Raw genomic sequence first — 26236 nt, 5'->3', positions numbered from 1 at the left:
GTTCACATTTCTCCCTTTGTTGATTGGTCTTTATAACTCGACACAAAAATGTAATTTTGTTCTAGACCAGGCAAGCAATCAATTAAAAGGAATCACTAAGAATCTACAGGTGTGACAAATCACTTTCTTTCAACTGTTGGAGCCTGAGAGCTCTGTGAGGGCATCAAGCATTCTTTCATGAAGGCTGACATAAACTACCAATCCTACCTGAAACCGTCCATCAGCTCCTCGTGCCCTCTTCTTGAAGTATTGTGTGAGTAACACTGGATACGTCAATTCATCCCTCCTTTTAACTGAACCCCACTGCCTTTTACCTGATCACTCTCTTATTATGCAGAGCAGAGCAGGGGTGGGCAAACTGCCATGGTGATAATCCATGGCACTTGGAAAACAACTAGCCTTGGTATGAGTGCCACCCCTCCCCAACTCCTATCAAGTATTCTTGCCAAAAAAAAACCCTGAATCAGATCATGCTTCTCAATCTTCTAAATCACTTTATAAGAAATATAAGGCACAGAGAAATGCCTCCTTGAGGAGGCAATTAGCAAAATCCAAAATGTGAGAAATCCTACAGGACAAATGATTTGGTAGTTTGGAATAAATTACAAAAAGGGGAAAAAAAAAGAAAAAAGAGACGAAGACTTTCTAGATTAAAAGAGATTTAAGAGACCTATTAATCAAACACAATGAGCGGACACTATTTGAACACTGATTCAAGCAAAGTGTAAACAACACATATGAGACAGCTGGGGAAATGGCATACTGGAGAATTGATGTTAAGGAATTGTCAACATTTTTAGGTGGGACAATGGTAGTATGGTTGTGTGTGTGTAAATAAGTCCTATCTTTTACAGATACATACTGAAATACTGACAGATGTGATGACAGGTCTGAGATTTGCTTCAGAATTGTCCCATAGCAAGATGGGGAGTGAGCGGGATTTAGATACCAAGATTGGGCATGAATGGAGGATTTGCTACAGCTGGATGATGGGTACGTGGAGGTCCATTGTACCATTCTTTGTATATATTTGAAATTCTCCATAATAAGTTTAAAAATAAAGACAGGTCAGACATTAAAGTCACTGAAGGTTCTGGGCAGGTGTTTTGAGGTGGCGATTGTCAGAGTCGACTGGAGGGAGGGCAGCTGGGGAACGGAGTGGGAAAACTGATTTGGGGCAGGGCTGCGCTGAACACCATTTGAGGACATCTGAGTCGGAAAGTCCAAGTAGGTGGGTGGTCATACAGGGTGAGAACTTGGGAGAGACGTCAGCTATCCTATACTTTGGACAATTACAGCCACGAGCATAAAGAAGCTTTCAGAGGGCAGAGGATCCAATGATTACAGCTTATGGAATAAACCAACTTAGGGTTCAGAAAGAAAAACAAGGAATCCTGTGGAACCAGCAAAGCAGATAATTAGCCCAAGCCTCCACCTAAAGTTTACTTTCGTTTTATTAAACAATAGGAACCCTTATCAGAGCTGGAGCTGCATTTCACTCCTGCCACCTAGAGATTTTTAAAAAGTTTTTTCCAGTTAAGGTGAAATAGTTCGGAACGATGTATTTTAAGGACACAGTCAGGCTCATCATCTCTGTAAACTGCACGCCTAACTTCCCTTTGGAAGTTACACAATGCTATTTTGAAATGGTTTCAAAAGCTATTTAGACCTGGCTAGCTCTTAGGTCTGTGTGCCCAACTCCATTTTGCACCAGTTTTGGATGAAACACCCAAGTGGCTTTTTTTTTTTTTTTGTGAGGAAGACCAGCTCTGAGCTAACATCTATTGCCAATCCTCCTCCTTTTTTTCCCCCAAAGCCCAGTAGATAGTTGTATGTCATAGTTGCACATCCTTCTAGTTGCTGTATGTGGGACGTGGCCTCAGCATGGCCGGAGAAGTGGTGCATCGGTGCGCGCCCCAGATCCGAACGCGGGCCGCCAGTAGCTGAGCGTGCGCACTTAACTGCTAAGCCACGGGGCCGGCCCCCAAGTGGCTTTAACTGGACCTGAGTGGGAGGTGGCTGACAGCTCTGTTTCTCAAATTTTATTTTCAAGGACTGACACAAGGGAGCCAGGTCAAAAGAGACCAGACTCCCCAACACTGCTGCCCATCCTGGTGACCACACACTCATGTCAGAGGGCCTTGCCTCTCCAGACAGATGTCTTTCTCCTGCAGTTAATCTGAGTAGTCATTGTACTCTGCTTACCTGGAGAAGTCGGAGGAAGAAGTGATGTTATTTTAAACTTCGATTCTCATCTGCCTAGGAGCGTGACATCTTGCTTTCAATGGTTGAGTTATTCTACACAAATATGCTTGTAGCCAAGAATGGAACAAAAGGATGGTGCAGGGAAATGATATGCAAATAGCCTCCCAGAGCCAAATTGTTTTGAATAAAAATGTAAGGAATTTGAACTTGACAGTCTTGAAAAAGATGATCCAAAAGGGGGCATTACCGAACTGCTTTCCCACAGTTCAAGTACTCGACTATTGTAATGCAGCACACTACACTGCAATTATCTGTGTGCATGTGTATGTCTCTTGCTGGACTAAGTTTGAGATCAGGATGCATGTTTATTACCCGTATCCAGAAAAGTGCCTGGCTCATAGCAGGATTCAAACATGACTCAGTCAGTGAACATATGAATGAATGCACAAATAGCTCTGAGTATTCGGTCTTTTAGGATGCAGAAATTATAAATATGATTTAGATGCCATCCTTTCAAAATCCCTTCAAAGTAGGACATACACATTTGTTCTGTCACTTAAAGCATTTATTATTAAAACCACGAGTTTCCAATGTCATGAAATAACAATACTTTCTCTTAATAGCATGATCATTAAGGTAAACTGACAAGATAAATAAATGAGAGGGACTTCCAATGTTTCTTAAAGGAAAGAGAAATAGCTGTTATTTATTTCATAGCGAGATGACAAAAAAACAGTTGGCCTGCATTTTCTCCCATAAGTCAGTCTCTCAGACTTCACTTGGGATTTGTTCTTTCCATGCACCAAGAGAAAATGGGCTGTCACCTCTACACTCAAATTGGACAGTCTTCCCAAGCAGGTTTAGCTATTAGCACGCAGAGGGACTGCCATGCCAGCACACACTCCTGATCACGAGTTACTGCCCTACAAAACATCTTCCTGGCACCTGCAGGCCACGTGGTTCTGCTTTGCTTGTCCCCAGTTTCAGCGCACACCCCCTTCAGGCTACAAGGCAAGGCAGGCTATGAACACAAGGCTGCCCCTCTTTGGTACAAGGTGTTTTTCCCTCTATCTCAGCTGTTAGGTCTTATAAGAGGGCTAGGCAAGCATTCTGCCCAAGAGAATTGCCAATGATCTACTGTTGCTGATAGTGCCTTTTATAGATTTCCACCTAATTTAAAGATCTGCAGCATGAAATGACCTCAGAGACCATTTAGTAAAATTTCTTCATTTTAAAAATGACAAAATTATCACCCAAAGTCCAGAGTTTACATTAGGGTTCACTCTTGGTGTTGTACATTCTATAGATTTGGACAAATGTATAAAAACATGTATTCACTATTACAGTATCATACAGAGTATTTTCACTGCCCTAAAAATCCTCTGTGCTCCGCCTATTCATCCCTCCTTCCCCCTAACCCCTGACAAACAATGATCTTTTATTGTCTCCACAGTTTGGGTGATAATACTATGCCAATGTAGGTTCGTCAATTATAACAAATGTACCACTCTGGTGGGGGACGTTGGTAATGGGGAAGACTGTACATGTGTGGGGCAGTGGGTATATAGGAAATCTCTGTACTTTCCTCTCAATTGTGCTGTGAATCTAGAACTGCCCTAAAAAAACTCAAAAAACTGTTTGTAGAGAGGACACAAATCTAACACTTCTTTTTTCAGAGAACAGTTTGAGACTAGAAAACAGTATAAAGCAAAAATAAATGTAGCTTCTACAATTAAGCAGCTGACAGAATATATTGAATATTATAAGTTTAAGAGTTCTGGTAGGGCACAAACTATGTATTACTAAGATATAAAAACATCTTTTCCTTTATTTTAGGAAACTGATTATCAATAGTATTGTAATTTTTCATTGTTATGAAACTGTTAATAACCATTTAGGTTAACAATAATAATAATAATGGGTAATCATTTGCTTTAAAAATAGAAAATCGTATAAAATACATAAAGTATATAAAGCACAGCTTGGTCCTAGCTCAATGGGAGTCATTCTGGAAGGTTATAAGGCCATCAGTTATGAGGAGGGTAGAAGGCACAGATGAAATAATAAACCTGGAAAAGGAAATCTATTATAATAAAGTCTGGTTTTAGATTTTAATCACATACAAACAAGGCAAAAAAATCAAAGTCAGGTAAATAGTCAGGTAAAAAGTCAGCGATAGGTATAAGTTATCGCTTATAGTCCTTGCTGCCTCAGGACCAAGAATTACATTAAATTGTGCTAAAGCAAATGACCATACAATAAAGTTCTTTGCAAGTTTCAAATAGCCAATTGTTTGATTCAAGATTTAAAGAGATAAAATGAATGTTAACAGATTGAACAAAAATGGTTAAGCTGTTTTTTCCGAGCACACATACAATGTATAATGGTGTGTTATTAGAACTAAAAAGTTTTAGGTCGAAGAAACATTATTTTTTTAAAGTATCTCTTGCTCCACTTGACAGGTTCCTGTGAATTGTATTTTCCCTAAACATGAACACAACATTTGATCTGTTCATTTATTTTACTTTTTAAGCAATTGATAGAAATGTAAATAAATGTAAATATACATATACCTAAGAGGTGGCTATCCTACATGTGACAGCCCAGAATTTAGTACTTGTTTTTTTTTTTTTTTTGGTGCAGAAGATCAGCCCTGAGCTAACATCCATGCTAATCCTCCTCTTTTTGCTGAGGAAGACCAGCTCTAAGCTAACATCTATTGCCAATCCTCCTCCTTTTTTTTCCCCAAAGCCCCAGTAGATAGTTGTATGTCATAGCTGCACATCCTTCTAGTTGCTGTATGTGGGACACGGCCTCAGCATGGCCGGACAAGCAGTGCGTTGGTGCGTGCCCAGGATCTGAACCCGGGCCGCCAGTAGTGGAACGTGCACACTTAGCCGCTAAGCCACCGGGCCGGCCCAGAATTTAGTACTTGTATAGGCTTTCTGGCTATTTCAATAATTCATAAAAACAATTATAGAGAAGACGTATATGTGTTATTTATTCTAATTAAAGCATATGAATTACAATATATTTTTGAAAGTTAGTTATTTTTAAAATCTTCATTTTTAAATTTAGATAATGCCCAGGCTTAACCTTTCAATAGGAATGTTGGTTTATTAGGTTTGGCTATCTTTATTCACCTTAAAGATCAAACATAGAACAATGAGGAAAACACGTAGGTCTATTAAAAAAATGTATAAATACCTGTAGCGATAGCTTAAATCATTTGGCCCTCAAAAATATTCCTTAACAAATGAAGCTCCGCTCAATTGTGTGTAAATGTAATTATGCCCAAAGCTGGAATAGTCTACTCTGCCTTTGGCTGCAGGTTATACTTTTGTGGCTGGAAAAAATATTCTTCAATAGCACTGACTAGTTCATTTAGTTCTTTCTTCAGCTGCTCAGGATCACTGGAAAACAAGGGGAAAAAAATTCCAAATCAGTGGATTATTCCAAAGGGTATTTTAAAAACTCCCCCCACTGATCAAGTAACACTAAAATTTAACCTTAAGAGGAGGGCTAAATCAGACAAAACAGAACTCCAGTGACGTAAGCGTGGGAACACATCTGTTAACTTGGACAAAAACTCCCATGAGACAATATCCATTCTTTTCCCCAAAAGTTTTCCCAAAGTTTCTACTATAAACAAAATTATCCCTTTGCACTTTTCCTAAGAATTTTAAAGAAACACAGTGTTTGGCCTAACATCCCTAAAAGATTTACAATGTTAGTACTTAACAGTGCAGAGAAAACTTTCATCACTCCAGTTGTCATTAAATCTTGCTCAACTTTCACAAACGACATCTCTGCTAAGTCCCAGGTCTCCCAGGATACGAATGTTCCTGATCTTGTTTGCCCTCAAACTATTGGAAGCTAAGCTGCGGCCTCATCTGTAAGGCCCTCCTAGAATGGACAGAGATGGGGAGCCTCCTAGTGGGCCTGCTAGTCACAAACGTGAAACTCAGACCCCTTGGGTTTATCTTTTTTATGCTACCTCTGGAACAAAAGGGTCACAACTAAAGCATAAACAAGAACCTAAGGAGCTAGATCCCTCTAAGGAAATCAAGTTTCAAGCATGTGGAAAATACTAATTTATGTGCAAACAATTAGAAGGTTGATAATAGATAAAACAAACTTGTAATTAGGCTTCCAGCAGCTTCTGTGTCAGGCTGCTAGCATAATGTGAATTACTATAAGTACTTAAAGCAAAAAAAGCTGAATTAAAAAAACTAAATCCTTCAATTCCAACTTTCATTACTTCATACTTGACCATCTTTAATATAAGCAAACTTTATTTTAATGAAAATTGCAATCCTTGTAATTAGTTAAGATCATTTTTACATTGTAATAGCTAGCCAGTACAACTAAACCAATTCATTTTATTACAAACATTAATTCTGGCTCTACTACTTATTAGCTGTGTGCCCTTGGGCAAATAGCCTCTCAAAGGCCCAGATTCCTCATTTGTAAAATTGGGATAAAGACTTTATCTTCTCAAGAGAGTTGTATAGATTGAGATAAACTATATAAAGCAATTAGCACAGAACCTGGCCCCAAAACCTCAATAAATGTAGCTATCATTATAATTATTTTTATCCCCATTGGTAACACATAAAGTAATTATGCTTCATGAGTACATATGAATCACACACGTCTTTTTTTCCTTCCGCATAAATGTGCTTTGAAAAAAATAACAGCTCTAAGGAAGGCACATTAATAATTATTATTTTTGTTTTATAATATACCTAAAATTAAAACTCATCAGTGAATTTTGTATATATATATATATATATGTATCTCCTACCAGTTTGTTTCTCTGTTAGAACCCTGTCTAATTATTATCTAAACCTTGGGATAGTAAAAGATATCTTTGTTCTTAGGAGATGTGTATTGAGGTCCACGACTTACTTTCAAATGGCTCAGGGAAAAAAAAAAACAATCCCAAATATACAATAATTTATGGAAACAGAGAGAGCAAAAATCACAAGATATTGCTGAGTCTAGGTTGGGGGAGGCAAACTATAGTTTGTGGCCTGTTTTTATAAATAAAGTTTTATTGTAACACAGCCACCCCCATTCCTTTATGTATATGGCTACTTTCACGCTATAACAACAGAGCTGAGTAGCTCAACAGAGATCATATGGTCTGTAAATCCTAAAATATTTACTATCTGGCTCTTTACTGAAAGTTTGCCAACCCCTGGTCTAAGTGACGGGTATGTGGGTATTCACTGCACAATTATTTCAACATTTCTGTAGGTTGGAAATTTTTCAAAATATAAAGTTGGACAAAACTAAAGATATTTACCCCCACAAAAATATTTTTTAAAAGAAAGACTTATCTTAAAAAGGATTTTCCATTCTAAAGGATTAATAAGTTGTGAAATTCTATAAATAAATGATATTCATGGTATAAAATATATTAATAATATTTAAGGTTATCAGAAAATAAGGAAATCTCAGCCATGGCTTTATTGCTATTGTCCATTAGGTATGCTGGTGACTTGCTTGAGCACTGACAGCATCTCCATTGCCTGACCTAGTACCTAATGTCCCAATTAATAAATGCAAGCAAAATTTCAATGAATATAATCAAAGGACAATTTTTCAAAGTATTTTTAGCAATTTATAAATTAATATTTGAATTTAAGTCCACTCAATAAGCCACATGAAAAACGTAAATACTGCAAATCCTTAAACATTAAATAGTATTGTTATTATAAAGGAAAATTTTCTGAAATATTAGATACATTTTGATAAGAGAATGAAAAATAAAAGAGAAATATACAGAGAAAACATCTTTAAATTGGACTAACGTCCACTTGTTTTCAAAAGAATGAGTTGTAGAAATATGAAAACACTAAGTGAGAATGAGAATTACAAAAAAATATCGATGGAAAACCATATTCAATATAGTAACAAATAGCTTATTATTTAACACACGTGGAAACATTGATACATGAACAATATTACAATAAAATGTTGGTAATACAGAATGCTTACAAAATGAGCTGTTTTATGTGTTTGTGCACGTTGCTTAATCATCGAATTTTTGCCCTTTAAGCACAAAAAGGCTTTAAATGGGAATTCATGGCAAAATATATTAGCCAGTACCATGACTTCTTCAATATGTTTGAATATCATGATGTTTGAGGGCCATAATCATGACTTTGTCTGTTGGACTGGCGCTCTTATTCAGAAGATTCAGGCCCATTTGAGTGTGGAACGCTATTATGATAAACCCGCAGAGTGGTGAACATAATAATGAGTCCTTGTATCCATGTTTTACAATTTTGTTTTGCTTTAATATTTCTTGCTTTGCTACCAGAACTCACTTCTCCCTGCCTAAGGAAAGTCTACCTGTAACAATTCTTTCTCCACCCCTGTAATTTGCTACATCTAATATGCTCTTGGCTTGCCGAAGATGCTCAAACATTTTCCTCGGCTTTTATTTCCACATAGTGAAAATTTCATTCACAAGCCCAGAAAAACCCTTCTATGAGCAAAGCTTTGGTGTGTATATGTTATAACAACTACCTAGACCTATGCTGTCTACTACAGTAGCCACTAGTCACATGTGGCTATGGAGCACTTGATGTGGCTAGTGCAACTGAGGAACTGAATTTTTAATTTAACTGAAGTTTAATTAATTGAAATTCAAATTTAAAACGGACAGTTGATTCATTTATTGGAAAACAAGTACTTTTGGAGCAACTTGGGTATTAAAATCGGCTTTTTCAACGTAAATTTTATGAAATCTAAACACAGATCAAGTTTTTCTGAAAAAATTTAGCATTCAAATTGAGATATGTAAAGTATAAAATACTAAATGGATTTTGAAGACTTAGTGTGGAAAAAAAAGTGAACTATCTCATTAACAACTTTTATATGGATTACACGTTGTAATGATAATATTTTAATATACTACGTTAAATAAAATATATTATTAAAATTAATTTTACCTGTTTCTTTTTACTACAGTCACAAGTTGCTTAACAATGGGGATACGTTCTGAGAAATGCATCATTAGGCGATTTCATCATTGTGCAAACATCATAGAGTGTACTCACACAAACCTAGATGGTGTAGTCTACTACACACCTAGGCTCTATGGTACTAATCTTATGGGACCACCGTCACATATGCAGTCCATCATTGACTGAAACATCGTTATACGGTGCACGACTGTATTTAAAAATGTGTCCAGTAGAAAATTTCAAATTGCATATGTGGCTCACATTTTATTTCTATTGGACTGTGTTGATTTAATCCACCTTTTAAAGAAATATTTCCTGATTCTTAACTGTATTCTGAATAGGGAGTGGTAGTTAACTGAGTGTTAAATAGGTATGCAATATCACATTTACACGTGTTAACTACACATACCATGGTTATTAAATTTTAAAATGTTACAGTTGTTGGAAAGTGACCAACTTCAACCCTTTACCACGGTCACAAAAGCATGACCTGGAAGCTACCAGACCATCAGTTCTTTGGCGCCAAGGACTCTTTCTGATAGGGCTCTTTCTCCCTCCTAGAACCCAGCACAGACTTACGCACAATAGGTGCTCAGAGATATTCGCTGAATGCATGTGCAATGGATTTTAACTTACTGTATCAGAGACATGGAGAAAAAGAGAAAAACTCATTGGTCCTAGCCTCAAATAAAAAGTACCAGAAAAAGGAAACTTAATTACTATTACTGAAATCAGAAATCAAATTTTTCCATGCAAAGGAAGTAAGGAAAGAAGTAAGTAATAAAGTAGGAAGCAAGCACTCTTGTCCCTGTGCCCTTCAATCAGCTCTTACTGTCACAATATTGCTGCAGGTTCTGAAACAACCTTCCTAATTAAACTACATGTTGGGAAGATGAAATGTTTTACTTAGCATTTGAATAGAACCAATTGGGAAGTCTGGGGAACAAAAATGACAGCAGCTGCCATCCACATCATACCTGTTTCCAGGGGGAGCGCACAGTTCTGAATAGTACTTGATTTTGGGCTCTGTCCCACTGGTCCGCATGGTGGCCACGCCTCCATTAGCAAAGGTAAAGGTGATCATTTGACTGCTTTTACTAGTAGGGAGGACCTAGGAATTAATTTACACATGTTATAAAGTTAAATAGTAACATAAACAGTTCTGGCCTATTTCCCCCCGGATACGCAAGAAAATAAATGCCAAATATATTCGTTAGAAAAGAAGAACATTTTTGAGGAAATCAGAAAATGTACTCCATATGAATGACATACTAAATGATAATAATAAGGTAATTTGTAAAAAATTAAGTAACTTTGTACATTAGCTTTTTACCTCCTTAGTTCTGTTAATTAAAGCTACTCAAGTTTTATTAAAATTCACAAGAAATTGATTTAAATGATTAATAATTCATTACAAAAAACCCCCACAATAACGCTAGACCTTATTTCACTTTGCAAAGGAAAGTCTATTAAGAGACTTTTTTTTTTTTTTTTTTAGGTAAAGCTTCTGGCAGATGTATTCATAGCTGATTGCTCCCCAAACTCCACTAAAATGATAGATGTAAAAAAACCCCAAAAAAACACAAGGGCAAAGGAGAAAAGAGGAAACAGCAGTTGATGAGGTTGCCAACCAGTCCTGGAAGCCAGAAAACAGACGGGGGAGCAAAACTGATCTGATGGAACCAGAACAGTGGCAGCTGAGCGTCTGCAGGGGACAGACAAGAACCGGTCAAGGTGCTCGGCAGAACCCTGGCAAAGCTCCCCTCCTGGAGGCACCAGGTACCGCAAAGGGCAGGGGCGAGACAAAGGTGGTATCTGAAAGGAGCTATCAGGCCCTCCCAGATCCTCACCCTCTGCCCACGCAGCCAGGCAACCACCTCGTCAGGAGACGGTTTTATCCTCTGGTATAACCGAACCAGAAAGACTCAGGAGTTGGGGACAGGAGGCACCGTTGCAGGGCTGGGTATGATGAAAACAGAGAGTAAGTCAAAGTCCACACTGAATGCTGACACTCCTCCTCTCATGCCTCTCACACCTCTCCACTGTTCCAGGGCCTCAGCACCTCAACTTACAGCCCTCAGGTGGGAGATCAGGGTGGGAGTTAGGCTTCCCAGATGGAGGCCCCTATACATAAACGTTAATTTGCTACCCGGTCTCCCTGGAGTGAAGGATGTCAGTTGACAAGGCTTGTGCACGTACACAGAGCTTCCAATCAGCTTTTTAGTGCCCAAAGGACAATTAAGGACGGCCAGACTTTGGGGAAAAGACATCAGATAAAAGACAAATTCCGAAAGAAACAAAAAACTTGGAAGAAATAAAGACAAAACAGAGGAAAAAAGATCTATATATATATATTTTTAATTTTTTTATTTTTTTTGTGAGGAAGATCAGCCCTGAGCTAACATCCATGCTAATCCTCCTCTTTTTGCTGAGGAAGACCGGCTCTGAGCTAACATCTATTGCCAATCCTCCTCCTTTTTCTCCGCAAAGCCCCAGTAGATAGTTGTATGTCATAGTTGCACATCCTTCTAGTTGCTGTATGTGGGATGCGGCCTCAGCATGGCCAGAGAAGCGGTGCATTGGTGCGCGCCCGGGATCCGAACCCGGGCCGCCAGTAGCAGAGCGCGTGCACTTAACCGCTAAGCCACGGGGCCAGCTCGAGATCTATATTTTTAAAAAGCTATAATTAATATCCTTAAGAGAACTAAGATTTCATCTACATGAAACAAGAATAGGATGTTATTTTTAATAAATTGGAGAATAAGAACTGAAATAAATAGTCAACAGAAGCACTGAAAATTAGTGTTGAGGAAATCTCCCCAAAAGTAGGACAAGAAGATACAGACAGACAATAGGAAAGAAAGAAACATGGAAAGCAGAGCATCGGTCCTAGAAAGCCGACATCTAACTAAGAACTCGTCAAGAAAGGGAGAGCACAGAAAATTCAGGTGAAGACGTTATTTGAAAAATAACCATCCAGCCCCCTCCTTTGATACAAAAATCAAGAAAATTTCTCAGAACTGAAAGAATTGACTCCACAGACCAACAAAGACCCACCAAGTGTCAACAAACAGGAATGAAAAGAGACCCATACTAAAGGTACATCACCGAAATTATAGAACCCAAAGTTTAGCGGAAAGTTCCTAACACCTTCCCATAGATTAAAAAACAAGTTGCAAGGAAAGGACTGAGTGAGTATGGCATCAACATCCCTGTATGCAGCACACAGTAGGCCTCAACTAGCTTCTGAATGAATGAATGACTAGATGCTCAACAGCAACTCTGGAAGCTAAACAATAATGGAGCAACACTTTTAAAACTGTGAGTCAATAAAGTGTGAGGGCAGAAGAAGACATTTTCAGACCTAAATGCCTCCAAAAATTTACCTGCCACTTTTCTTAGGAAGCTACTAGAGGGTGTGATTTAGGAAAACAAACATAAGAAGAGGAAGTCATGGGGTCTAGGAGCAAGGGACTCAACTCTGGTGAGTGGTGAAGGGCATTCCTGGGATAACAGCTGTGCACCCAAGCCAGAGAGGAGCCAGACCAGGAGGGAGGCCACTGGAAACAAAGTGGAACTGATAGAATAGCCAAATCATTGGACCATGTGGAAAACTCTACTGAGAGGTATTTGAAGGATGTGGGAAGAACTGCTGGTAGTTACATAGAAATCCAAGCAAAAGAAAGAACAAAGTAACAATTATAGGAAAATAATTCTTTATACAAATTAGGGAGACAATCAAAGTACACAACTTAGCTAAGCAGGAAACAATAGCTACTAGTCATAATAATACAAGCACGGAATCCGATATCACTAAAAGTTGTGTATAAATGCACTGTGAGGCCAGGAGAGAAGGGGGAATAGTGAATGTGGGACATGTAAGAACTAAATCCTTATCTCCATAATAGCAAATTAATAAAGCCTAACACCGATAAGTCAAAACATCACCATGAGTACATTATTTAGAAAACTGGTGGTAAGTACCAGGAGAGACAACTGAGAGGGAAGGTGGTTGTCTTGGCACATGGTCATGAGATGCTAGGGATCAGAACTGCCATGTTTCAGCATAATTCTTTTAATACAATTTGTCTTTTAAAAACATATTATAAGTAGATTTAAATAAAAACATATAAAAAGGTACATATCCATCCAAGAAAATGTCTAACATTGAGATTCTTACTCTCCTTCCTCTACCCCCTGCCATAGGTAACAATACTCTTCTGCCATATCGGAGCCTTCTTTTGACTCCAGTGGTGAACCCACATGGTGTGAAGAAAGCAAACTCATGCTCTACAGCTAACAGCTCCCATACATTCAGAGAATAGGGTAAAACTAGCTGGAAAGCAAACAGTGGTTCTCAAACTGTGGACCAGCAGCAGCAGCAGCAGCTGGGAACTTGTCAGAAAGGCAAATTTTTGGCCCCCACCCCAGACCTACTCCCTCAGAAACACCAGGGGTGGGCTGCAGCACTTGGTGTTTTAACCAGGTGGCCAGGTGATTCTGATGCAAGTTTGAGAACTGCTGAGAGAGGAAAAGCTGGATCCGGAGTCCAAAGAACCCGATTCTACCCTGACCGTCTCCAACTAGCTACGTGACTGCATGCAGATCCTGCGCTTCTGAGTATTGATGTCCTTATGCATTAAATGACAGCACTGGCTTAGACGACTACTGAGAACATTTTTAGTTCTAGCCCATGATTTTCAACTTTCTATGTCTTTTTAGAGCTAATTTACAATAATGCCTAAATGCCTAAAATCAGCTTCAATTAATTATATGATTAATAAGTTAAGCTATTCAAAGTATAATAGATGGTAAATAGAGAAGAGTTTGACAAAAGTAGACATTACTTACAGCTTTTTTATCAGGCTGGCTATCATCATAGCCAGTGGTAAGGTCCCTAATGCCAGAAATTGCAAATTTGCCACAAGTTTTTGGATAATTATTCTTCCCATCGTAGTTTCTAAGGTTTTCAAACAATTTTTTAATGGTGTCTGGATCATGGCAGATAAAATATGAAGCTTTGGTGATATGGTACCCATACCTATCAAAAGAAATACAAATAATAAAATAACTAAGTCATGGGGATATAATATACAGCACGGTGACTATAGTTAATAATACTGTACTGCATATCTGAAAGATGCTAAGAGAGTAGATCTTAAAAGTTCTCAACACAAGAAAAAAATTTGCAACTATGTGTGGTGATGGATGTTAACTAGACTTACTGTGGTGATCAATCTGCAATATATACAAATATCAAATCATTATGTTGTACACCTGGAACTAATATAATGTTATATGGAAATTATATCTCAATAAAAAAACAAATACATACAAAATGAGGAAAAAATAATTCCACATAGTGTACACAGAATATGTATCAACCAGTATATTCTAAACTAAATGAAACAAATAACCATGACTAGCTTCAAAGGAGTAATTTAGCATAAAAAAGAGGCACAACAAGCCACCCCAGGGATCACCAAACTGCTGCCTGGCCGTCAGCCTGTATTTGTAGGTAGAAGATTTATTGGAACACAGCCACACCACACCCATTACATTATGTACTGTCTCTGGCTGCTTCTGCAGTACAAAGGCAGAGTTGAGTAACGACTATGAAGACTAAACAGATGTTTCATGAACACACTTAACCTTTTTTGACCTCGGACACTTAAAATCACATTCTTCGGTTAACCATTTCTGTGACTAATGTTCTCATTTGTTAAGGATTAATGCAATCATGAATGGTAACACTACTAAGTGATTAAGTATCAAAAGGAAAAAGTGATCTCTTATTTATTTTTCATAAAAAACAGAATTCATAGCTAAAGTAAGAGCATCAGAAAGCATATTAGTATTTCATGCACAAGAACATAAAACATTTAACAATATCACTGTTGGTGATGCATGTTAACTAGACTTATTGTGGTGATCATTTCACAATATATACATATATTGAATCATTATGTTGTACACCTGAAACTAATTAAAAATTACTTCAATTAAATAGAGTCAATAGAAACTTACTCAACATAGATGGCCTTTAGCTGCTGAGACAGAGACAAATTCTTGGTTGCTAGAAAGCTAGCCAACTCTGCACTTATGACAGCGGCACTGATGCCATCTTTGTCCAGGACAAAAGGGCAGCACATATATCCTGCAAAAACACGTGTCAGACATACACCCTTGGGAGTGGGTTCCTTTACAACATTGTGTGCACATATCTAAATGCATCCTGCCTATCGCATACCAGGTTGTATGGTATGAGTACGTGGATGCTTCTCATTTCCCACCGTAACATTTAAGAATCTAGCCCAGTGCCTAGTGCACAGCAGGCCTTCAAGCATTATTTGTTGAATAACCTGTAAGGAGGTTCTCCCTCCTGAAAATCATGCTCATTCCCTAGGTCCAGCCCCGATCCCTCCAGCTTGCATGAAACTGTTTCCAATTGTTCTAGTCAATGTTTATTCTGTCTTCTCTGAATCCCTACAGTTCTTGTGAGTTCATTTTTCATCTTGACACCTGGCCTATAATCTTTTGTGTGGTTACTTAACTAGATCTATGTAAACGGCGGTAAGCTAAGGTCAGTCTCATTCATCTCTTTCAGAGCCTCTACGTAATTGATATGCAATAAATATCTGATGAAAAAAATAAGAAAAAAATGTTTTAAATAAAAAGCTATAGAAAGACAAGACTCCAATTTTGACAACAAAAGCTGAGCTATTATACTTCATTCAATTAATCAGTTAAATGATGTGCATGTGTCAGTGCTGCAGGGCAAATACAGATGTCAGAAGAATATATATTACATAATAAGCACAATGTATAATAGCTTTTACTAAACTAATAGCTAAAATATCCCTGGCAAAACATGTGAATTTCAAGTTTCAATAGCCAACTCTCCTTTCTGCTCATTTATATTGACAACTTAAGACAAGTGTTTTCAGTCGTCCTGGCTGGACTTGAGGTTGTCCTTCCAGGTGACAGTCCACTTTGATGAAAGCCCACAACTGTGCCTTCTGCTTTCCTCTGGACAGACCTCCGCGGAGCACTTTCGGAGGTGGGTTGACTATATTAGGCCTGGATGTCAACATCACAGCTGAGGAAATATCACAACTCCCAAAATATGTGGATGCCTAAGCTACCAGCAGCCACATGCAGAACACCGTTGTGTTCAGTCATCCGGGGAGAGGATTCACTTTCTTACATTAATGGCTTGGTTCTTTGTGAGAGATTCTTTTTACTTGAAAAAAATGTGAGATGCCAGTTTTGGGGTAGGACAGTTCAGTGCTCTTTAAGCATCACCGAAGCAAAGCAAACTGCGCTCCTGTTTCACTGTTAATCTTTTGGACCCAAATCCAATCCCAAATCTTTTCCCATTTATTTGCATTCTATATACTAACTGATTCTATGATCCTCATTATCACTTCTTACCGATGGCTTCTTCAAATGCAAATAAGACATTTTTCCCCTGGTCTATTAGCTGTTTGGCTCGGTTTCCCATCCACTTAAAGCCAGTTAATGTTTCCTAAAGAGATAATCCAAAAGAGAAAGAAATGCCTTAGACTTTCTACACAGCAAAAGAAAGGAAAAAGAGCATGTCCCGCAAACACCTTACCTCAAAGTGGAAACCCTCCTTTAAGGCAATGGCCCGCAAGATTTTGGAGGAGACCGTGCTGGACAACATGTACACGTCTTTGAGGGTGCTGTGATCTTGGTTCTTTTCTTTCCAAGAAGTAAAGAGCCACCAGCCCAAGAGTGCCCCCAGCTCATTGCCTGAAAACACTCTCCATTCACCACTGAAAGAAAAAAACAACCCATGCGTGGCAGTGATCTTAAGCAACACACTGGGAGTCACTGGGACAGGACGATTAAGCCAAACAAGGCTCACAGCAGTTTCTGCAAGACTGTTCTTATTCTTTTTTTTTTTTTTTTGTGAGCAAGATCAGCCCTGAGCTAACATCCATGCTAATCCTCCTCTTTTTGCTGAGGAAGACCGGCTCTGAGCTAACATCTATTGCCAATCCTCCTCCTTTTATTTTTCCCCAAAGCCCCAGTGGATAGTTATGTCATAGTTGCACATCTTTCTAGTTGCTGTATGTGGGACGTGGCCTCAGCATGGCCAGAGAAGCGGTGCGTTGGTGCGCGCCCGGGATCCGAACCCGGGCCGCCAGTAGCGGAGCACGCACACTTAACCGCTAGGCCGGCCCAAGACTGTTCTTATTCTTGTTTAAATAACGGTCCAGAAATGTGACCGCCACTTCACAAACATCTAAGAGCTACCATGTCTCAGCCAGTTTGTCTACACAAACATCCTATCTTTGAAGAGCATATAAAATAAGTATGTCAGTGATGACACATAATGGTCTTATCTTAGTCTGAAACATAACAGAAATATGCTGGCATGATCCCCGCAAGTGTAACAGTTTGCATATCTCAATTTTCGGTCTGGTTAGTATTGCTGATTCTGAGAGGGTAATACTTGGCATTCTTTAAGATCGAGCTTGGTGCTAAAATGGTGAGGACACTAGAGAACAGATGTGTGATTTAGGTTCTTCTCTGTAGTCCGGTGGCTAGAAGTACATCTCACATTTCAGCCTGTATTGCCTGAGTTTAATTTTCTAAACACTTATATAGAATCGAAGCTGTTTCATCATAATCTAAAACGCTAACCCTTTGGCAGCACCCCATTGCCCCCAAAACATCATATATACTGTTTGACACCCCAAAACTGCCTGGACCTTGCCTACCTTTCAGCTCCCCACTTCCCTTCTAATTTACTTACTACTCGTCTGTATAAACTCTGCGGTCAAACTTGTCTCAAACACTGCATCAGCACCCCACAGGTATTCCTCTCTGGTCTGCTAAACCTAAATCCAACATTTCCTTGCAAGTCCAGCTCCTTACGAAACCCTTCAGCAAACACTGAACTGCAAAGCCAGCACCAAGCAAAGTACTTTGCCCTTATTAGGCATTGAGTTATTAATTGTAATAAAACCAATGATAGAATGAGGGAAGATAACAAATAGTAATTTCAATTCCAAATACATACTAGGCTGTGTTACTCTGCACTATGTCTGCCAATCGTGTGGCCCCCACATCAGCACCTTGCTCTATGGTTCAGTGAGATGATCATTTGCAAAATAAATGGAAAATATTTCCAAATAGGTCCAGTCTCCCCAGGGACATTTTACTGCCCAAGATATCACCTTTTATATTTTCTATTAGATAGATAATCACAATTAATTGTACCTGTCTTGTTTCTCTGCCACAGCAAGTCTATCAGCATCTGGGTCATTGGCTAAAATGATTTTGGCCTTGGTTTTGTCGGCCAAAGCAAAAGATAAAGTCTGAAAAAGAGTCAGAAAAGAAAGGATTACTTCAATCAAGAACTGAGTATAGTTCAGTCTTTAAAAGCATTCAGTTATTTAAGAACTAAAAGAGGACTTTCTCCAAACTAAGGCTGAATTTTATTTCTGGAGCTGGTCTTGGCTAATCACGTATTACTTCCTAAACCAGAGGTCAGATAATGTGAGCATCAACACACGAGCCATACCTCGCCCGGGGATTCGCCCCACATCTGATAGCGCGTGTGTGGCTGGACTAGTATTTCCAGGCCTCGCCCTGTGATCAACCTCACAAACAAACCAAAATAAACCGACTCCCTGAATATAATTGTTACTCTAACCTATAAAAATGTTAAAGGAAGCATAATTTAAATACACTTCTTCATATCAGAAAAATAACAATTAAGGAATAAAAATCATGTGTAAACCTCCATTCTACTACTGGTTCTTTTTGGCATTAAGAAAGCACAGTAGTAAATTAAATTTAAAACAAATTTAATTAAAAACATATTTAGATTTCAGGTGTCACATCCTGAGGCTAAGACATCTAATTTGAAAGTTCCCTTTAAGAAATAGATAACTAATAAATACAAGTATTTCCAATGATGAAATTATTTTTTTGTTCAGCACAACGAAAACACAAAAACTTGTTTTACTTCACAGTAATAGTTTTGAATATAAAAGGTAAATTTTATAATAAAAAATATTTGGTTACCAAGACACCTTTACCCTCCTCGGGATTCGGGTATTTCACTGTTGGGAACTCTGGATCGGGATCTTTCTGTTCGGGAACAGCCTCGGGAGGAACCAAGTCAAAAGTCCTAAAAGCCGACTGCACAAAGTTGTGGCCCACGCCATGGACAGAGGTGTGCACAAACCTCACCTTGGTCTCCCTGTTCACACCCCTAGAATCAGACACATCGTGGAAAATGATAAAATAAACAAATGTGGCTCTTAAAACTGGAAGGTTTGAAAAATACCAAGGAACCAGATTCCTAAGAATGTAAGAAATCAATGTAATAAGAATGTATAAGACAATTGAATATTTTTCTAATCCTATCAAAAAAAAATGAAAAACATCCACTCTCTCTTAATACATACGCCTCCCCCAACACATTCAAGTTTAAAATTTTCCTCTGCAGTTATTTTCAACAAATCTGATTACTTTCAGATTTTGTTTTATGCTACAGCTTTCAAACCTAGTGTGGGAAGAGAACAAGAAGCCCGGGCTCAGGTTCCAGGAGAGTCGCACAGCTGGCCCAGGTGGTACCCGCCCAGGCAGTGCCAGCTCCGGGGCTCCGAGTCCTCTCTACTAACTTCAAAAATGATTTTCAAAACGTCCATTTTAACATAATGTGATGAAACCTCCCATACATCAATGTATAAAAAATAAAACATTTACTTTACCAAGTAACAATGCTGTTTGGCAAAGGGCCCCAATCTAGGGACTTAATATAGAATAAGAATAGACATCAAAATTAACAGTAGAAGTTATAGAAAGGTAAACACAGGCTTTAAAAAGTTCCACTGCTCTGATTGCTAGAATCTTAGGTTATTGAATAAATGAACAAAGTCTTCTCTAAGAGAACACTGGTTTAAAATGAGCATACCCTCGAAATAAAATGCATCTGGAAAAATAAATGTGCAAGATTAGTGAGAACATGGGCCGGCCCTGTGGCTTAGCGGTTGGGTGCGCGCGCTCCGCTGCTGGCGGCCCGGGTTCGGATCCCGGGCCCGCACCGACGCACCGCTTCTCCCGCTATGCTGAGGCCATGTCCCACATACAGCAACTAGAAGGATGCGCAGCTATGACATACAACTATCTACTGGGGCTTTGGGGGGAAAATAAATAAATAAATAAAATCTTAAAAAAAAGGATTAGTGAGAATTTGGAGACAAAGTTCTCAGATATTAAAATGAATTATAAAGCTATGGCAATTAAAAGAGTTTGGTCCTAGATATAAAAAGGCAGATTAAAGGAACAGAATAGAGGCCAGAAGCTGGTCCAATTTGAAATGGGAAATATATATGAGAAGCAGTAAGTCTTAGAGGTTAACATGCTTTGGAGACAGACTCAGAATTTAAATCCTAGAGCTCTGCCACTTACAAGCTGTGTGACTGTTGGTTATTTACTTAACCTCTCTGTGTCCCAGTTTTCTCATCTATAAAATGGCAATACACCAGAACCTACCCTTAGCATTACTGTGAGGATTAAAATGAGATTAAATTAACTAGTACAAGTGAAGGGCAGACAGCAGTTATCTGATATATAATAAGCACTCAATTAGTATTAGAAATTGTTTGGTAAAGGTGATATTACCAATTAGTCATGGAAAGATCCTTCAATTTAATGTGTTGGTACAACTGCAAACCTTTTAGAAAAAACCTAATCTACTTTCCTACTTCATACTTCATACAAAATTAAAAACCAGCAATGACTCAAAAGATTGAAACATCACAAAATGTAAGCATGCAAGTCCTAGGAAAAAACAAGGTTGTTTTTTTTTTAAATCATCTGGTTGTAAAGAAAATCTTCCTAAGTATGACACAAAACCCAGAAGTCATAAATTAAAAAACAGATAAACATCAAATTTTTACCAAAGTTCAGCAAAGAGTCAATGAAATAGTCCAAAGGTAACAACAGAGGGGAAAATAATATTTGAAATAAATGAAGACAAGTTTTCTATATAAGCAAAGAGGTTTTACAAATGCAAAAGATGAACAAATACATAGAAAAATATAGGTTAAATATGAAATATAGGTTATTTATAATTAAGGAATGCAAATAAAGTGAGATACTACTTTCATCTAGCAAATCGGGAAAAAGGAGAAATTTCATAACATAGTGTAGGTAAGAGTGTGTGGATCATATACCATTGGTGGGAGCACCAATTAGTGTACCATTTTTATAGAGCCATTTGTTAACCATTATCAACTTTGTAAATGCATATACAATTCTGATGCCAGAAATGTACCTAAGGATGCACATGCACACACACACACAAGGACTCGAGGAACTGTGCTCAAGGGTGTTGATTCCAGTGCTCCTTGCAGTAGCAGAAAATTGGAGCCCTTTAGTGTTTGTGAAGTTCAATCAGAGGGATGGAAGGATGACTCAAGATATGTTTTATTTGGATTATCCACCATTTAAAAAATGGTCCCCACATTTAAAAATTAGGAGATTTCACATAGAAAATTTAAGTTTCTAGTGTCCCTTAGGGAGAAAAGATCAGATGATTTGGCAACTCTGGACAAACATTTGCACATGGTAACACCCAGCTATATGGCTGTTCCCTTCAGACATAACTGGGGTTCCACATTCTACACGGGAGCCTCCACTCCCAGGTGGTCCAACAAATACAATATTAGAGACAACCTAGAAATTCCGCTTCTTTATTTATTTATTTTTTTTCTTTTTTTGTGAGGAAGATCAACCCTGAGCTAACATCTGTGCTAATCCTTCTCTTTTTGCTGAGGAAGACCGGCTCTGCACTAACATCTATTGCCAATCCTCCTTTTTTTCCCCCAAAGCCCCAGTAGATAGTTGTATGTCATAGTTGCACATCCTTCTAGTTGCTGTATGTGGGACGCGGCCTCAGCATGGCCGGAGAAGCGGTGCGTCGGTGCACGCCCGGGATCCGAACCCGGGCCGCCAGTAGCGGAGCGCGTGTACTTAACCACTAAGCCACCGGGCCGGCCCCCACTTCTTTAAAATCAATGGTTTCTTGCTGGGGACAATCAAGCATGGTGGGACCTGTAGCACACCAGGGAAGAACAACACTGTCACTCAGCTAATCTGCCTCTTACCTGACTGAGTATTGAGTCTGTATCACTGGGTTAAATAAATGGGTACAACAGCCATTAAAACAAAAGAGTAGGGGCTAACATAGAAGGGATCCATGACAAATTAAGAGGAAGAAAAAGGCAGAGAACAAACTACATGCACACTATATTCCTGTGCATGGTTTTCAAATATATTATGCATATATATAAGTTTGCATACACACAGATAATTTCTGTAAAGATAAAAAATGTCCGTGTTTCCTATTCAACATCTTTCAGCCTATCTTTTTACATATCTATACCCATATACACACACACAGATATATATATATATATACGAATCTACCACAGAGGTCAGCAAACTATGGCCTGTGGGCCAGCCACTTGCTTTTGTAAAGAAAACTTTTTTTGAACACAGCTACGTTTGTGCTCATTCATTTCCGTATCATCTATGGCTGCTTTCCTACTACAGCAGAGTTGGGTAATTGAGAAGTATTTTGTACAGCTCACAAAGCCAAAAATATTTATTATCTGTCCTTTTAAAAAAAGTCGCCAAAATCTGATCCACAGCCTCCAAAATCAGATGCAGCTACAGTATACGTACCAATTGAAGAGAAACATTTAATGAAAACTGATAGAATCTGGCTGAATCAGGTTAATTTAACTCACCTGGAGTGAGTTTACAATCCATTTACCTGTGAAAACAGTATTTTTTAAGGTCTTCGAAGTAGTCCTTATTGATGGAAGCACTTGGGTCGTGAAGAAGTGGACTGCCATTAATTAAAGAATCATCCCAAGCTTGAGACCATGGCTCTAGATTTTCTTCAATAGCTTGAGAAATCTCTCTATCATGAGGAGAGATGATTTGAGCTCCGTTATCCCAATAGACCTGGAGAACGCGGGAACATATCCAGAAGCTTTAGGGTTAATGGAAAAGCATCCGTTCCCTATGCTCCCAACCAGTCAAGGCGCAGGATTCTACAGAAGGACATATATGTGGACTGAAAAACAAAAGTACCTTATAACCATTATCCTCCTTCGGATTGTGAGAGGCGGTTACCATGATTCCAGCACAAAGTTTCAAATGCGACACTGTATACGGCTGTAACATAGCAGGAAACAAGAACAGTTTTAAACAAAAAATTAGACATACTTAAAATGTCTGTTGTATATTGTTTGTACCAACTTGTTCTCTTTTGATAAACCTAATATAGAATTAGCATAATGTGTCACTCAATATTTTTGTGCCATACCCAACCAGTATACTCTGATTACCCTTAAAACTCACTCACTGGTCAAATTTCTGGGATGTGTTCCTTAATAAGAAAGGTGAGTATTTTCTGAGGTGCCTTCTTCTCATTCTGGCCTTCTACTTGGTAGAGCTAGAAAAGTCTCCAAACTAAGAGATGGTCTAATCCTCCACTTCACATTCTTTGCAGTCTCTGCTTGGGACACGACCCTACGGATTCCGTTTATTCCCTCCCACTGCTTCCTTTTTTCCTCCTCTTTCTCCTTATTTGTTTTCAAGAAGGTTGAGGGAAATGTTGAAGAAATGGAGAGTGCTCTTACAGCTTGCTCATTCATCTCCCACTCGAGGATCAATATCCCTCTCTTGTATTTCTCCTTAGCTCCCATCTTTACAAGACTGCTTCTCAAAATGGGGAGAGGGTAGGCCTATCCCGCATACGGTTGCATATGAAATTTACCCTGCATGGGCAACCTGAGATTCTGTCCCCATCCACCCTCAAGCCAAGAATCACTGTGGTCATTTTTCCCCTTAGGAGTCATCTCACGTCCCTCAGGTGTCCTGGAGCAAAGACAAGGGGAGAAGCACTCCACGGTGTGCGAAAATGATCATGGGACGCTCATTTAGTTCAAGTCTGATATAAAAATAACAGCTGGTGTCATCTATATAGTAGAGAAAACCATGGAAGCTTGAACTCATTGCAATTTTTCCACCAAACAATGAAAGCTGAACTACATTTGGATGTGACTTTGAGTGCCTACTGAGTTATTTACAGTCTAGGAGGCGTTGCAGCTACCTGTCAGAGCACCAGAGACGTAAACACAAAGCCAGAGGTGCTTCCCCTCCTGTATCCACACACTCTCACTTCTATGTGATGCAAGCAACTGCGTTCGAATCACGTTTTTGGCTTAATTTCTAAACACATATATTCTTAGCATCTGGCCTCACTCTTAAAAGTTCTATCTATTTCAAAGCAACAGCTGTCACAGTCTCTACCGTCCTTTTCTTTAGATTCTGCTACATAAAGGACTTGATAAAAATCTTACCAAAACATGCCAAGCACCCTTCTTGTACTGGTCATGAATAGTATTTAGAACGAAACACTTGTATAAAAAGCTGGTGCTCCAACTTGTCAAAAATATTCATGATTAGACATGGTTTGAGGTGAGTTCAGATTTAGACCCAAGAAGTTTCCTAATTGTGACAGCTGGGAAAAAGAGCTACAAACCAAATGAAAAACCAAAAGACATTTTGCTAACTAGCTAAAGTTTCCTTCAAATGCAAGCGAAAGGAAAAGTGCACTTAAAAATAATCAATTCTGATGAATCTAAAGTTGAATACCAAAGAAATATGAGTAGGAGGTGAGAGAAACAATTCTGGAAAGGAGAGAGAATGCCCAATAAATGCCAAGGAGCTCTTCTGTCATTCAAATACCCGATCCCAACAGCACTCAAGACTGGAAAATTCAGCCATGTCCCATCCCTGATCGCGTGACAGCAAATTATAAAAGGAAATGGTTACTTACCACAAAGGGGGTTGGGGTTATATCAGAAAAGAGGTACACAGGAATCCCCTGACTGATAAACGTGGTTGCAGCAAGTCGGGCAAATCTGGAAATGCATTGTGACAGGGGGAGAAAAGGAGAGAAGAGTTGTCAGGACTGTGGGTGACAGTAAAGAAGGAAACGAATGCCTGATTACTACTTTTTTAAAAATTTTAATTGTTTTATTGAGGTCATATTGGCTTATGATATTGTGTAAATTTCAGGTGTACATTATTATATTTCAGTTTCTGTATAGACTGCATCGTGTCCACCATCAGCAGTCCAGTTTTTATCCATTACAATACATATGTGCCCCTTTACCCCTTTCACCCTCCCCCCACCCCCTCTCCTCTGGTAACCACTGATCTGTTCTCTTTATCCATGTGTTTGTTTATCTTCCACATACAAGTGAAATCATACAGTGTTTGTCTTTCTCTGACTTATTTCGCTTAGCATAATACCCTCAAGGTCCATCCATGTTGTCACAAATGGCACGATTTTGTCTTTTTTTTATGGCTGAGTAGTATTCCATTGTATATATACACCACATCTTCTTTATCCATTCTGACTACTTTAGGTTGAATATAGCAGCCTGATCAATAAAAATGTTTATTATACTTCCTTCAGCATAAAACATTAAAGCTGGAGGAACCTCAGGAGTCATCTCATTCCATATCTTTGTTTTACAGAAATGTTTTCAAGTCAAGAAAGGCCAACTTGTCTCATGTCCAACAGCCACTTAGCAGCTGAGCCAGGCCTGCATCCAAGTCTTTCAACTCCATCTATCTCAGCGATTCTCAGCTGAGGGCAATTCTGTCCCCATGGGGCATCTGAAATGTCTAGAGACATTTTTGGTTGTCACTGGGGGTAGGGATAGGAGACTACTGGCAGCTAGTGGGTAGAGGCCAGGGATGCTGGTAAACACCCTACAATGCACAGGGCAGTCCCCCACAACAAAGAATTATCAGGCCCAGTATGAAGTCACATGTCAATAGTGCAGAGACTGAGAAACCATAGTCCAAAGCTATCACAATCTAGTATATACCATGAAGACTAGCACTTGATCAGATGTTGTCTTATATGAAACATACATGATATGCATATTGGCAAATATGAGTGTAAGTATATGGTA

At 38.8% G+C, this 26236-nt stretch overlaps 1 protein-coding gene across 1 annotated transcript in view; it reads right to left on the bottom strand.

Moving 5' to 3' along the window:
• Positions 1-4287: 4287 nt before the first annotated feature.
• PGM2 (phosphoglucomutase 2) overlaps positions 4288-26236 on the bottom strand; it is a 39420-nt gene continuing 17471 nt past the window's right edge. The window contains exons 4-14 of the mRNA XM_004418971.3: positions 25087-25171; positions 23334-23417; positions 23011-23204; positions 19248-19437; positions 18438-18535; positions 16804-16984; positions 16620-16713; positions 15213-15342; positions 14037-14226; positions 10163-10296; positions 4288-5618 (exon numbers count right to left, since the gene is read on the bottom strand). Of these exons, the coding sequence (XP_004419028.1) occupies positions 5516-5618; positions 10163-10296; positions 14037-14226; positions 15213-15342; positions 16620-16713; positions 16804-16984; positions 18438-18535; positions 19248-19437; positions 23011-23204; positions 23334-23417; positions 25087-25171 (1483 nt within the window). The 3' untranslated portion in view covers positions 4288-5515. The remainder of the gene's footprint in view (positions 5619-10162; positions 10297-14036; positions 14227-15212; positions 15343-16619; positions 16714-16803; positions 16985-18437; positions 18536-19247; positions 19438-23010; positions 23205-23333; positions 23418-25086; positions 25172-26236) is intronic.

Source organism: Ceratotherium simum, chromosome 8, assembly GCF_057802395.1.
Source record: "Ceratotherium simum simum isolate JZ-2026a chromosome 8, ASM5780239v1, whole genome shotgun sequence".
NCBI classification, from domain to species: Eukaryota; Metazoa; Chordata; class Mammalia; order Perissodactyla; family Rhinocerotidae; genus Ceratotherium; species Ceratotherium simum.
This window is presented reverse-complemented; position numbering and strand designations above follow the sequence as displayed.